The sequence below is a fragment of the Crassostrea angulata genome, chromosome 3 (genome assembly GCF_025612915.1).
Source record: "Crassostrea angulata isolate pt1a10 chromosome 3, ASM2561291v2, whole genome shotgun sequence".
Lineage (NCBI taxonomy): Eukaryota > Metazoa > Mollusca > Bivalvia > Ostreida > Ostreidae > Magallana > Magallana angulata.
Window position 1 is genome coordinate 19039506 of NC_069113.1, and position 16049 is coordinate 19055554.

At 34.3% G+C, this 16049-nt stretch overlaps 2 protein-coding genes across 2 annotated transcripts; both read right to left on the minus strand.

Moving 5' to 3' along the window:
* Positions 1-31: 31 nt before the first annotated feature.
* LOC128178934 (28S ribosomal protein S5, mitochondrial-like) lies at positions 32-6489 on the minus strand. The gene is made up of 11 exons (XM_052846369.1): positions 6356-6489; positions 5739-5819; positions 5089-5208; positions 3755-3997; positions 3273-3307; positions 2410-2500; positions 2072-2118; positions 1775-1832; positions 1272-1334; positions 737-876; positions 32-457 (listed from the first exon to the last, which is right to left on the minus strand). The coding sequence occupies exons 1-11, from the start codon at positions 6426-6428 to the stop codon at positions 92-94; spliced, it is 1317 nt and encodes a 438-aa protein (XP_052702329.1). The 5' UTR covers positions 6429-6489; the 3' UTR covers positions 32-91.
* A 2737-nt stretch (positions 6490-9226) lies between these two features.
* Positions 9227-12497, minus strand: LOC128178034 (microtubule-associated protein 10-like). Its single transcript, XM_052845021.1, has one exon. The coding sequence runs from the start codon at positions 12405-12407 to the stop codon at positions 9609-9611; it is 2799 nt and encodes a 932-aa protein (XP_052700981.1). The 5' UTR covers positions 12408-12497; the 3' UTR covers positions 9227-9608.
* Positions 12498-16049: the final 3552 nt, after the last annotated feature.

A 16049-nucleotide genomic window follows, 5' to 3' on the forward strand; every position in this document is an offset into this window, starting at 1 on the left:
ATTAAAGATCCAAGAAAGAACAAAGTACATGTACATTTGATTGTTACGTCTAAATTTATTGAATACAGGACATTTACAAATAAACTGCACTTCACTCCTCCTTTTTGGGAACTTCATCTCGCCTCATTCTTTCTTCCTTGGAGGGTTCCAGTCCACACAATCTCCTCACTTTCTGTGCCTCGTGCTGACCCCGCCTCCTGAACTCCTTGGCCATCCTCCTCTGATACGAGGTAAACCTCAGTCTCTCCCAAACTGGCCTCATTTGAGGCCTCGTCCAGTGGAGTTTGCCCTTAGTGTACAGAGTGTCTAAATCATACACATCTCTCTCACTTCCATAGTACTTCTCCTGTACTTTCCCATCCTCTGGAGAAGCCAACACCACTGGAACATTATTTCGTTCCTCAGAAAATTCCACTACGTGCATATTAGTTCTGTTGGCCAGTTCTTGGTGTGTTTCCTGTAGTACAATGAAAATAAATGAAAATCAAAAAATTACATTCTAAGGTTGGTACATCACTGGATTTTGTTGCCTTCGAGGCCTCTATATTTATTTCAAATAATTATCACTCTCCTCCCCTCCCCTTTATTTTTAAAAACTTTACTTATACAGTAAGTTTGATAAAATTAGAGGAATAGTGGATGTTCAAAAGAAATCAGCTTTACAGAATGTTTAAACAGTACTAAATACTGGTAGCTGAGCTTCTTGGTCATCTTTGGTTTTACACAGACGATTTACCTGGTGTGTCATAGCATTAAAGAATGCCGTGGTCATTGTGATCCTGTTCTTTGTGTTGCCCTCCAGCTTTATATAGATGTCCTTGATCCCGGACAGTCGGCACAGATCCTTGATGACCTTGTGAGCCACCACTCCATGTCCTGAAACAAACCAACACCACAGCCACATGTAATTCAATGAAAACAATCAGTTGCATATAACATTTAAACAGTCAAAGGCTGATTATAATCTAAAAACATAAATAATTTAGTAGAATTTTACTATACAAACAAAAGTAGAGATAAATTTAGAAATCTATATGTACATGTTCATGTGATAATATACAAGTACTAGGTACTGATTACAAATAATATATGCATTGTATCCTTTGTTATAACATGGAATTGGTTTCCTGCTGTACAACAAATTAACTATAGATTTCTTTAATCTCACTATTGTTGTACATTTTGAATCAGTTATGGCAAGTCATTTTCAACAGTCCCTAGAAACCCATTCAATGTGAACTCTAATGACATGTACATGTACATATAATTACCATCATATGTCCTTTTGGCAAAAAGCTTTGTACAGTGGACCTCAGCATGTGTGTTGTGATGAACTAAAGATAAAGGTAAAGAAAACAGTTTATTAATCATAGCACAATTTCATATCTATATATTACATGTACTTATATAAATATGCTGGACATGACATATCTGTCACAAATCCATTTTTGGAATATTTAATTGATAAAGATGGACCAAAAAAAAAGAAGTCCAGTGGTTATCATAGAACTGTGGAAACCATGAATATGAAAATTAAATCTGTATGTATTCATACAGATCAGCCAGTGATCCTATTACCCCCGATGAAAGACTTTGCTAAAACTATCTTTTTTCATCAACAGTTTTTTTTTTATTTACACAGAACATAGGGAAAGATACTGTTAACAACACATAAATATTTTGTTGAATTTTGTTTATGAAATCAGCACATGATTCAGCACATATTTTACATCCATTATTTATCAAAGAAATATGGCCTGACATGATCACTTACTGGTGTGTCCCTTGTACCTCTCGACAAACATCAGACGTTGACCCGCTTTGTCCCTGGCCTACAAATAAATCATATTGTTAAATAATTTTAAAACCTCTTTTTTACCATGAATGCACAAATCTCAATTCCCTTCTCTACAGTTTATTATGAAAGCACAAATCTCAATGCCTTCTCCTCCAGAAAGATATCATTGCAATTAAAGACTCTCTCTCTCTCTCTCTCTCTCTCTCTCTCTCTCTCTCTCTCTCTCTCTCTCTCTCTCTCTCTCTCTCATATCTAGTTGAATACAACACCTACCTTGATTGCTGCTACCTCTGGATGTTTTGCTTTAGCAACAGCAAAACCTAAAATATATTTTTAGAAATCAAAATTTGTTGGTCTTCTAGATTAAAAATTTTGTTCCATTCATTCCTACATGTAAAATTGGAACCCAATCCCTCCAATTGCAGCCCCTTTCTACTAATTAACCCATGGGGATCATTTGATAAAGGAAATTGAATGCATGTATTATGGTAACTTTAATTTAATTCAAAATAAAAATAATTAAAGAAAAACAAAAGGTCCAGGGCTGGGTCACATTTCTCCCCTAAATGGCAATGGCCAAATTGCTACTGAGCTAAAAGAAAATAACGAACCTGCAAGCCCATTTCCATTCCCAACAGCTACAAGAGCTCTAGAGGCAAACACCTTTCCCTCAGTGGCTGTTATATTAGTTACTTTTTTTCCCTGAAATAAAATTGAATTTATCAAATGCAAGATCATGTTGTCTGAAATATGTTTTACTATTCAGATCCCATGAAGAATGATATTTTTGGACTTTTCAGTTACTGGTACCATGTTTATTTATTTCCCATAATTATGGTACAATCATATTAAGTTTATCTAGTTTATTTTCAACAAACCAGTAGAGTACATGTACCATAAAATCAGAACTCTTAAATAAGCAGTTTAGAAAGTGTCCTTAGATAATTCTTATTCTGAATTTGCATCATGCCATATGTCATTCAATCCTACAGTCCTTGACAATCGCCTTTAAGTGACAATTTTTTTTTTACAAATTCTATTCAGCTGGCAATTTAAAAGTGAGAAATCTTACTTTGACACAAACAGGAACAAGGTATGAAGTTCTACTATAAGAATATGAGCAGCGAAAAATTAACAATGCATAAGTTTTGATGTCCAGTCCCCTATTAATTCTACTGAAATGAAGTAAAGAAAATCTGGCTAATAAAGAATGCTTTATATCACATACATATAACATAATACATATATTTGACACAACCACCTCAGTTAACATGAAACCCCATTTGCAATAACACTCATTTTAACTCATATCTGGTACAAAATGTACTGGACAATTTTGCATATATTTCCGGTATACTGTACAGTCAACGCGGGTTCTGCATTAGCCCTTGTTACCGCCACATGTACATGTACCAGTGCTTACCGGTACTTCAATGTACTAGGCAGTTTTGCATATACATGTACCGGTACTTACTTCAATCAATACTGAGTCAAAGCCTTCAAAGGTCTCTGGAAAACACATAAAATAGCATATTATGATGCATATCAAATATGAACTTGTATTGTTTATACATCTATATGAGGATGAAGGAATCATTCTTTGAGTATTATGAGGTGATCAAATATGGTCAGTGGTGATCAAATCCAATAAAGCTCGAAGGGCTTTATGATAGATTTGATCATGCCTTATCATATTTGATCACCTCATGATATTCAAATAATGATTCCTTATATAGTTTTGAGCAATTGTACAATTACCAGTAAATATTAAAATAGTCATTGATGAAATGTATTGGACTATATATTACAAAACTGATTCATAGTGTTATCACAGACAAAGACACTGGCAAATGTAAATATAGCCAAATAATGATACAGTTTTAACACACAGTTATTAATATTTAAAATTTACGGACAATAACATAAATGAACATCAGTGTGTACCTATATACTAACCGTCTCTCACAGGAGCAGGCATCCCCAAGCTTGTTCCATTTAAGAGGCTGCTATTGTAACCCCTATTCAAAGGATTAGGATATTTCCTTTTAAGACGAGACTTCTTTGTAGAACCTCGGAAATCTCGAATAGAGTCTAATGTTATTTCGTACTGTTCATCTGTCTGAGAACCGGCTTTAATTCTTTCATTGGATTTTGTCAGTACCCAGGTGTTTAATCCTGGGAGCTGCATTCCTTTCTTGCCTGTCAAATATATAAAAAATGTTTACATAACTTTATTTTCTTCATAAAGTTTTATTGAATAATGGCCTTTTAGCCCTTTCAGGGTTTGACATTTAGTTTTTGAATTACTAGACCAGTCGGGCTACCTCAGCAATGTTTCACTAGCCCTGACCCTTTTACCACTAGCCCTGACCAATTTTGACAAAAATAAACTAAAAGTAACAACATCACCAAATATACCAGACCTTTTTCTGTTTAATTGTATTGGTTTATCTTTACCAATAATGAATCATTCAAACCGTATTTAAGATTCAATTTAATCAACTTGTATGTTGAGGATCTTTTTTTTTAAAGATAACTGTAATCAAACTTTATGATTATTTACCATTGATTTGGCAGAGTTATTAACTAATTACAACTTACCAACCAACTGAAATATCAACACTGGGTCTAGCCTTAAAGTAATCAACATCGTTTTGCACAGCATGTGGTTGCATCACCCGTCTCCACTTATTAATCATAACAGGCATTAACTTAGTCTGAGAAGATGTCTTTAGAATTAGATAATTATTAATTTATTGCATCACGATTCTGAACTCGGTGTACAGGGTGACTTGAACTTTTCTTTCGGAGGAAATTCAGGCGAAGTAACCAATCAAAAAGCGAGTATTTCGCCTACGTCATCTCCTAGGTTAGTCATTGGGTTGTAGTTAAATTACGTTAGTTTGTAGAATTAATGCCTTTTAGGAAAAGGTGCTTTTAAAGTTATGTGCACATTTATTTTTTTCACATGACCAGTCGGGCTAGTACACAGACATTTTACCCTGAACGGACCTATCATTTACTAGACAAAGTTGGTCGGACGTGCCTTAGTGTCAAACCCTGCCTTTCAGCAAAAATTTTTTTTTTGTGGTTAGAAAGCAAGTACCAGTAAAAAAAAATCAAATTTAATTTCTCCACAGTTTTCTGGTACTGCTGCTTTTGGCTTAATGCTTATGATTTGAATATATGGTAAAAGAAAAAAAAATCACAAAATCACCTCACCCCCCCCCCACCCCCCAAAAAATTTCTTCTAAATTGCAACTTCCTTTTTCCACACAAGAATACATTACCATATCCTATCTTCTGTCCTATATTAAGGTTAATTCTTCTTTTGACGGATTTCGTACGCCCCCTTTTCCTTCCTGCTGCACTGACAGATGTCACTCCACCCCACAACTGATCGCTGCCCACTAGTCACAGAATATCAAAAGAAATCGGATTTAATTATTAAGCTTTAACAATTGCTGCAGTCACAAGGTATCCTAAGATATCTGATTAAATGCTAGTAAACTTTCACAACACTAGTAACAGCAGTCACAAGATATCCAAGAAATCTGATTTAATGTGAGTTAACTTTCACATTGAACACTAGTAACACTGTAACAGAAGTCACAAGATATCCTAAGATATCTGATTTAATGTGAGTTAACTTTCACAACACTTGTAACATCAGTCACAAGATATTAGAGGAAATCTATTTAGATTACAGTAAATGTAAAAGCTTTAACTATATAGCTGCAATGATGCAATCACAAGATATCAAAGCTTTTACTATAGTTGCAGTTACAAGATATCAAAAGAAATCTTAATTAAAGAAGCTTTCACAATAGATGCTATCATAAGTTTATGCAGAGTAAGGGGCAGGAAAAATTAGCATTAAAATAAAAAAAAGAACACATTATTATATTAATATTGTACAAATACACTTGCATGTACTAACCTTTATTGACAAAGCTGTAATTTCTTGACTGTATTTGGGTGTACTGGTACAGAGATATGCTCGTGGAACATCCCTGACATCCTTGATTTAAAAGCATCATTTAAGATATCCAACATATATGTAAATAATGTACATTTTGATGCACATATGAATGCCACAGAATGTTCTTTTAATATTGCTTTAATAAACGGTAAACATTATTCTGTCATTTATTTACAGAATTTATCAGTTTACTAATCATTCTCTTTAATATAAACTATTATTTTACTTTACACAGAATTTCTCAAAGAAAACCAACAATGAGCATTCAGCTTATCTAATACAGCTACAGTTGAGAATTTCCAGTGTCTGTTTCTCATAAATTAAGTTGAGCATATCAGATGTTAACTCATGACATGGTTTAAATTGCTTTTTTAATTTTCTATTCTGATTGTATGAAGCGACAAAAAACAAAACCATTGCTGAACATACTATTCAAATACCTCTGTCCTAATGTATTTTTAAAAAGATAGAATGGTACACTTGATTTAGAGGAAATTCGGATCAGAAATATAACCTTTAGGGCTGCATTTTGATAAATAATTCTATTTTGTCATATAACGATCTCAATGTCTCACCTGTTGACGGCAATATACTCGTATAACTTATTATGTTTTTGGTAGCACTGAATCCGACACGAATCCAACTCATGCTGCTATTATTTACTCGGAAACATACACATTATCTGTTTTATTTTTAGTTTTTCGAATTTTTTTTTAGACAAGTCGTTCATTTAAGCATTCGAGTTTTATGCCGATTCATCGCACATTAACTAAATTAATCTAATCTATAGCATGATTCTGTATCTTTTTTTTCAATTCTATCCAAATTGAAACAGTAATGGAATAAGTAGATGAACTTCACAAAAACAAAGAATTTAAAAATGCGCAAAGTAAATCTTTAAATGTAGCGAAAAGACGTGAGGAGCTTAAATTTTGCGAATTCAAAGCTACTCATACATTGTTAAAAATGCACCAAAACTGATTTTTAAATATTACTACACGCAATAAAAAAATGGGATTAATAATGCAGATGCTTTTGGTCAGGGAAAGTGTATTTTTACTCGTTAAAAAATAAAAATTGGTAACAAAATTAAGTTTCTGTTTCTAACCATTGAGCCATTTTGAACATTCACAGAAAAGTACGTGTACTATACATGTATGAGTATGGTGGCATATCTCTGCCCCTTGTGTGCAAGTTATTTTTCTATCAAATATGTTGACATGCAAGATAAATAAGTGGACATGCAATATATTTATGTTGACATGCAAGATAATTATGTCAACATGCAACATAACTATGTTGTCATGCAAGAAAATTGCAATCAGATAAGAATTATACAAAATCTCAACAAATCTCAAATATCGCCCACCTGTGACATCCAAGATGCTAGATGCTACCTTTTTATGTCGACATGCAACTTATTTATGTTAACATGCAAGATAAATATGCTGACATGCAACTTATTTATGTCGACATGCAACTTATTTATGTTGACATGCGATATAAATATGTTGACATGCAACTTAGTTATGTTAACATGCTAGATAAATATGTTGATATGCAACTTATAAACTGTATGTCAACTTAACTAGTAAGTTGCATGTCGACAAAAATATGTTGCATGTCAACATATTTATCTTGCATGTTAACATAACTAAGTTGCATGTCGACATAAAAATGTTGCATGTTAAAATAAATAAGTTACATGTTGACATCAATAGGTAGCGTATCTTGCATCTTAAATGTCACATGTTTGCGATATTTGAGATTTTTTATTACTCTTATTTGATCGCAGTTTTCTTGCATGTTAACAAAGTTATGTTGCATGTTGACATAACTATCTTGCATGTAAATATCTTTATCTTGCATGTCGACATAATCAATAGAAAAATAACTTGCACACAAGGGGCAGAGGTATGCCACCATATATGAGACATTGGCTACAAATTTCTAAACTTGTATCTTTTTTTTTTCCCTAAAACTTTCAATTGTTGGGATACAAAATGATATTTTTAATGTATTGTGAGTCACAACTCTGCGTTTTTGTTGATTGAGATTAGTTATTTCTTTTTACATTATAGATCTTATTTAGATACGCTAGGGTAAAAATCGATGTTATGTTAAATATATACATGTATTGTTTTGAACGATTTTTAAAAGAATTATCAGATTTGCTGCTAGTTTTATATTTTACAGAATCTTATCCGTCCTAATATACCAGGGTAGGTATTTCACACGCCTCATTCCCTCATTTTCTTAGGTTTTAAAAATTTTATATCTACGTGACCTCTAGATGAACACCTGATCCGTAGTATGACGAACAACAAAGTTTTTCTTTGGGTCATGTTTTTAAAGTTGTTAAGATTTGTAAAATGATAAAATCAGGTCTAAGTCTTAATTCAACGCGAAATATAAAATGAGAAAATAGTATAGCAAATTTTTGACGAAGTCAAGTTCAAATCCCCCCGGTGATCTAGAAGGGAACCAGATTCAGAGTTCACTTCATGAAATAGATATTCGGTAAAAATTAAAACTTTTAATGTGAATGTGATGTGAATGTGAATAGAAAACCAATTATAAACAAGGCCATAATTTGGAATCGGGAGGGGGGATGTAAAGAACTATCCCAATTAAAATCAGATCTTTGGTCCGCTCCGACAAATTCGATGTCGCTATATACACTGAAAGCGAATTTGTCGGAGCTGATCAAAAATCTGATTTTAATCAGATTTCAAGGCACCTGACGTAGCATCGTAGGCGGTAGCTCGAAACAAACATATATTTTTTCATTTACAAATGAATTATGGTGGAGTTGCCCCTCCTTTTTCAGGTGCATAAATGCCTTCCAGGCGCAATTCATGATTTATTTATTTATTTTTTTTTGGGGGGGGGGGGTACTTGTTTCCCCACAACCTGAATTTTTAGAAATTCCAGTGTCTGTTTCCCATAAGTTCACTTTGTGTTAATTCAATAACTTTATTGAAAAAATCCAGGAATGGGATGCAGACCCCTGTACTCTGCTCCTAGGTCCATGCATGCTTTCTTTCAAATAAATAATCTGACATTCTGATTTTGCGAAACCGTTTCTCTACAGACAGATTGTGGCGCACAAACAACCTAAAATGTAAAGAATGGTGACAAGTAATGGCAATGTCTTACAATGGTCATTTACAAAAAAGGTTTTAAAAACCTCTCATCACATGAGAGAGAGAGAGAGAGTACTTTTTTGGCCATTAGATAGTAAATTTCGTTTAGATATGTCCTTTTCATTCATTTTTGTCTTCATTTTAGTCATTTCTTATATTCAGTGTGATAATCATAATATACATTTACATGAACTCAAACAATTTGCCGAGTTTAGTTCTCTACCTATAAAACATTTTTTAAAACAATTTTACTAATTTACCAGAATTTTCAGTAGACAATATTGGATATTCAACACAAGAAAGTATTTCATAAAATAACTTTAATAAACAAAATAGGTACATACAATGTAGCAATCTATCGGACATAAATGGACATTCACATATACACGTAGAAATATCAATGCCTACCATAGCATAAATGTTTCTTCTCTATTAGGTAGAAATTATCACACATAGGGTAGATTAAGCTATAACTCAAAATCTTCTATTTTCCTGATAAAATTTGTTATCTGATGTTCTAATGTACATAATTATATAAATTAACAATTGTAACTAAACATCAGTACATCTGTACTGTGTAATATCTTTCAAAAGACTATATATAAAACATCCCAAACAACTTCACAATTCATTCTATATAAAATGAATCTTAAAAACCTTGTTTTGGTAATTATGTTTGCATTCAATAAATAGTATACCCAAGTTTGGTAGAAGGTACATATTTTTTGACATGAATGTCTGGGGTGGAAAGTCGACTAGGTGCATCATCATCAGTACCTCCGCCTTCTCCATCCGAGGGAAAATAAGAACTCACTGACTCAGTGTGTATAGACTCCTGCTTAAAGTCCATCCTTCTTTCTCTTGCTAATTTTCTAGGCCTGGGGGTGGGAAACTTGGAGCTGTTTGTGAGCCCGGGGGAAGGGGAGCGAGGTGTTCGAGATGGAGACAGTGGAACAGATCTGTCCAGCTTTGCTTGTGATCTACGCAATGCTGGAATCGGGGACTGCAGAGAAGACTTGGGGTTTAACACAGTAAACTTTGGAGTTGGAGACTCCATGTGGTATGAACCAGGGGACTTGGACTGGTCAGTGGGATTACTTGATAAGACATCACTAATTTCTTCCCCAGAGCTCATTAATTGCTGAAGCTCTGGCTCCTCTGTTGACTGGAATTGTGTTCCTGTATCTAAATCGTCAGTTGATCTTAAACCACTACCGGCCTTTTTCAGATTTTCAAAAGGTTTTTCATTTCTGGTGGATTCTAGTGGAGAATCTAAATCCTCCTCCTTGTCATTCAGGGAATCATTCACATTTCCATCAATGGATTCTGGAAGTGAAGCATTGTGATCAGCAAATCCTGGAAACTTTTTTTGTTGCTTTTCCTCTTTTGGATTGTCACTTTCATTGACGGTATAGTCACTCTCATACTGAAACTGGACACTCGGAATCCGAACTTCAATGCTCTTCTGACTTGGCATGCTTGGGGGATCATCATCGGATCCTGATCCTTCATCATCAGCATGGGGTGATGAACCACTTGGTTTTTCTCTCTTTGACTTTTCACTTCTCCGGGACTCTCTATGACTAGGAGATTTGCTGCTCTTCCTTCTTGGACTAAATTTACGGGTTTTCTTGGGTTTCCTAGTTGATCTCATTGTGGATAAGTCACTCTGAGCTAGGGTGTCATCTGCATTTAGATTCTTTTGAGCAAGACGCCTAACTTCTGTAAGTGTATCGGACATATCTGCAGTGGGAAAGTCTTCTTCAAAACTGGGCTTCAAGGTTGGTTTTTCTTTTGCAGCTCTGAGTTCTGCTTCTTCTTTCTCAATATTTTTCAACCATTCAGGATTTGTTTTTGCCAGTCTCAAGCGTTGTGTATTAGTCAGTCCATACGACAGCTTAGATTTTTTCACACTTGTTTCTGGTGCTTTTCTCAACCAGCCACGAGACTTTTTGTTTGCCACATCATTGCTTTCTTTTCTCGACAAATTGCTCTTCTGTTTTTCAAGTTTGCTTTCATTTGGCTGAATATTTTCCTTGGTTGTCTGTGGTCTGATCACCTTTGTCACTAACTGTGGCTTCGGTCCTGAGGTTATCTCCTTCGCTGGTTGCATTTGCTTTTTCTCGACATCCATTCTTCTGACTGGAGGATCTCGCCTATGCTGAGTTGCTGCCTGAACTTGTTGCACAGTTTGTTGCACAAATTGAGGATCTTGAAGACTAGACAGTTCTTTCAGCAGGGCAGTTAATATCGGAAAAATTGGACCATTTGGCATTCTTCTGGCATAATCCTGCAAAATATTGATACCTGGCTGGTTCACATTTTGCATCACCATTGGTTTTTGTCCAGCATTTGTGAACTGATTGGTCTTTGGAGGAGGAGCAACATGAGGTTTGTCAACTTGCTCTTTCTCATTGTCCGACAAATCCTCTAATTTCAACTCATCTGAATATACACTGGATTCATCGTCATCATATAAATACTGTCTATGGATTTTGACTTTGGGTTCATTTTCACTATTATAAAACAAGGCTGGAGGCTGAACAATGTTGTTTATTATGATTCCATCACCATCTTCATCACTCTCCATATCTATGTTGAGAGCATTTGATGCTTTATTTCTTCTTTGCTTGTATTGAATCCTACTCTTTTGAGTTTGAGTTGACATGGTTTGAAATTCCCTTCTCTCCTCTGGTTTTGATGCTACTTTTGGCTCTGAAATTGCTACATGTATTTCTTTGTCAATCATGTCTATAGTTTGCAGCATTACATCTTGTTTCTCTGGCTCTGTCATTGATCCCATTTCATGTGTGTCAATAAGGCTTTGTTGCGTCTCTTTAACGAAGGCTGCTCTTGTTGATTTAATCTCTGTCTCTGTTGTTGGTTTCACAGTAATAATGTTGCTTTGTGGTTTTGCTATCGCAGAATCTGGTATGTGAGGTATCAGTCCTGGGCCAAGACTCAGAAGTCTAAAGCCAAGTACCATGTACCCAATATCCTTTCCCATCAGACTGTAGATTTTGAACAAACCTTTGTCACCATGTACAGAAGGAACTGTATTTCCATGGAGTTTTATGTCATCAACAATTTGGTTCATAATATCATCCATCGGTAAAGTACTGTTTCCTACTAATTTTGGGACCTTTTCAAAACTGTCCACAACCATGATGTACAATGGTGTGTTGGTTAGATGGATTTTCAATGTCTCTGGTGTGACTTTAAAAAGACAAGATTTCCCCTTCCTGATCATGAAATTTCCATGCTTGTCCTTCAGCTCTGCAAACTGGTCCGGAACTTTGTAATATGGATCTCGCGATATTTTGAATTTAATGTTCCTAGCTAGGTCGTCTTCAACATGTTCAATAAGTATATTTGGAAAGTCCAACAGCCTAAAAACCACGGAAGGAAATCGGCAGGTCGTGTGGGGAATATAAAGTTTCTCCACCACAACTTCCAAAGAGAAGAGGGACTCTTTATCCATATCTAAGATTAAACTCCAAAGCAGACAACGATATATATAATGCTGCACAGTTTACTTTGACAAGATCGTACCTGCAGCCATCTTTGGATACGAAACAACAATAATCGTATTCAACAGTGCGCTTTAAATTTGTTAGATAAGTTGTTCATTAGAACAGAAACTTGCTCTTTATTATTTAGACGCAAATGAAATTGTTACAGTCTGGAACTATAATTATTAATTAATGAAGTTATACATTTAAGTCATCATTGGTAGGGGGTATTAAAATCTTCAAATTTCGATTCTTTTAAGGTAGGTCCCTACTCAGGATTTTTGTGGTTAAAGTCAGTTTTTTTTTCATTAATCAAGTAGAATAATACCTTATGTAATAAAAAAGCCCCCAGAAGACATGCCTTAACTATTCACTTTTATCACTAGAGTCTCCAGAAGATGCATACCCCCTTCTTCGATCACATGATTTCAACCAAAATCATTATTTGGCTCATATTAAAGAAATATCAAAGCAAAACAAATATTGAAATGTTTTGATTAATCATTAATAATGTAAGAAAGTAATAATAAGTGTGATTATCATTATTTGATTGATTAAAATTGAATTTTAAAATGAAATGTTACAAAAATGCTATTTCAAAATTTTTACATAAATTCACATTTTTTAACTTATCTTAAAAATTTTATGGTTAAACACCATTTTTTGGGTGCTGGTCACTTCGCCCCAAAGCCAAAGCGCCCCATGCACGAGCGCCCCAAATTTTTCTTGGTGCGCCCCAAGTACAATTCACGAGCGCCCCAAATGTATGTCACGAGCGCCCCAAAAGTTGCTTTTTTCATGATTAAATTTTTTCACATGTATGTCACGAGCGCCCCAAATGGTTTTTTTTTCATGATTAAATTTTTTCACGTACGAGCGCCCCAAAGTAATAATTGGAATGTTATGAGCAAAATTTCAATCCAGGGTGTTGGGTGTTATTCCTTCGTTGACATTCGTACGATTGCAAGAAAAAGGTAAGTGAATATTCTCATTTATTTTCTCACATATTCTCACATATTCCCCTGTTCGGTGAGGTTTCTTTAGTTAAATTTTTTAAAGAATCTCGGAAAGAGGTATGCAAATATATATGCATTTAATCGTTCATATTCTATCGACTAAAGATAAAACATTCAGAAATGGGGAGGGGGGGTAGTAATATTTTATGTTAACAAATGTTCATATATACAGATATAAACAGAATCTTTATATAAATGTTTCTTGGTGTTTACGCCAAATTAAAGAATTTACAAATAAGGACAATATGAAGAACCTACAACTATGCATACCTTTTAACTGGATACTTATTACGAAATTCGAATCATAAGAACAAACTAAGATCATAATTTTCCATGTAATTAGATTTTCTTGTTTAATAATAATTAATTTAAAGAATATATGCCAATATTTGTAAACAGGTCTGTTTATTGCTTCCTTTATAAATATCACGTTTCCTTTTGGTGTGTTTTAGTTCATTATTGATAGTTTCTATGAAAATACCGAACACAATCAATGTATACATACAATACACACAGTGATTACTAGTACATGGTGTACACACATCTAATCAAAGGGGTATGCGACGAAGCCAACGTCTCCCGCGTGTCTGGGTATGTTTTCTCCTGATACCGTGACAGGATACCCCCTCCCTTGACACCTTTTAATGTTTCCGAATATCCCCTTCTATTTCATCAGGGACGTATATACTAACAATATACGTCCCTGATTACATCATCGTTAGTTGTCTTCGGAAGCTATAATGTTTTAACACATACGGTAGGCTATATATGTAAGACAAAATAAATAATGACACACCCGTCCCATTGGCCCTATATATCACTGCAAATACAATTATAACATATATAATACACATATTACGCATTGTTGTTTTTTTTCTCTAATAAATATAATGATTGACTGTAAATGTAAGCTTAAAAACATATTAAGGGTTTGCGCGGAAAATTTGAGAGAAGAAGAACAATTGTGTTGGATTATATCTGACATTATTAAAAATTTCCTTCAAAAATAAGAATACTTTGTACAATTCAACAGAATTGGTGCGCTCGAAATAAAAAAAAAAATGAGGTATGTATTTTGGGGCGCTCGGAATAATAATGTGTAAGTTTAATGAGATTCCATCGAAGATTAATAAAAACTAATAAACAAAACCATTTTGGGGCGCTCGTGAAATTAATCCAAACTTGGGGACTCACACACCAACGTTGTTTTAAGTTCAAAATAGAATAATCTCATTTGGGGGGGGGGGGGGGGCGTTCGTGTAAATGATGCTCATTTAACGTAAAAGTGAGATTCTCCAACATACATTTTAAAGCAAAATCAGGTTTCAAATATTTATTACACATGTAGTCAAATATTAACTTTATAGCAACATAGAATGCTGATTTGAGAGCAAAGTTAAAAGTTATTTTGGGGCACTCGTGGAAATGATTTTCTAATCCTACAAATCGTAGGCAACTTCAGGGCACGTTCGTAAGAAAATAATCCAACAAGATTCTATGCAGAAAGACTTAATCAGGATAATCATTTTGGGGCGCTCGTGAAAACGATCCCGATTTTAGTACAATATTGGAAAATCCAATTTGGGGCGCTCGTGCAAATTTTCCAAGACGTAAGGTATAATGATAATTTTACTTTGGGGCGCTCGTGAATACATTTGGGGCGCTCGTGAAACGTAATTGGGGCGCTCTAAAAAAAAATTTGGGGCGCTCGTGCATGGGGCGCTTTGGCTTTGGGGCGATACGACAGTAACCCCATTTTTTAAACTTTAAAATATTAGATTTATGTCTACTGCAACTAAAAAGCAGAAAAAATATGGGACTTTACATGCTTCTTTTTTTTCTACGACCTTTAGAACACATATACCCCCTTGTCAAATGCAGCTAAAAAAGTGTCACGAACACAATTTAAAAATACATCAGAAAACAGCATTTTATTTCTTTGCTTTGATAAACCCTAAAATTCTTCTTTCAAAACTACATGTATTGATTACAAATTAATTTTTTGGATAAACAGTACCTTTCCTCTGCATATATAAACACAAACGTTCTAAAATCTCAGTACAAAAATTCACGATTTCCAACTATTGGACTCAATAAGATCAAAACATTTCAATACTTGTAGACGTACATTATTTACACTTGACTGCTTCTATCAAATTCAGAATTATCAATTAAACATTAAAAATTATGGCAAAAAACGGTAAATCCGAACAAATATCGTTTTAGATTTTAAAGCTTATTGTATCTGCTAAATTGATGACTTGTCTGAGTAGGGATCCACCTTAAAAGACGAAACGGTATGCATTTTCACTCACCATGCATGAACTTCACCAAAAATTTGTTGTAATGCAATTCAGTTTTCTAAAACGTTTATATTTTGTTCAATTCCATGGAATGAAATCTCACACATTTAAAAAGTAATTACCTCACAATATTGCTCATATCCTTCAAACCAACAAGAATAATTATCATAGTAAATGCTGTTTTTATATGCATGTATCCTTTTCAGGCCACCTTCCCTTTTAGGGAATTATGTAGAAAATAAAGCATTTTTTCACAAAACCGTATAAAAAGTTGTCCCGATACTTATGTTCA

Excerpts from the sequence above, each read along its gene's own strand:
- LOC128178034 (XM_052845021.1), bottom strand. The coding sequence starts at position 12,407 with ATGGATAAAGAGTCCCTCTTCTCTTTGGAAGTTGTGGTGGAGAAACTT.
- LOC128178934 (XM_052846369.1), bottom strand. The coding sequence starts at position 6,428 with ATGAGTTGGATTCGTGTCGGATTCAGTGCTACCAAAAACATAATAAGT. Across the intron at positions 2,119-2,409 it reads GAATGGAAATGGGCTTGCAG|GTTTTGCTGTTGCTAAAGCA; the intron begins GTTCGTTATTTT and ends AATATATTTTAG. Across the intron at positions 1,833-2,071 it reads CAGAGGTAGCAGCAATCAAG|GCCAGGGACAAAGCGGGTCA; the intron begins GTAGGTGTTGTA and ends ATTTATTTGTAG.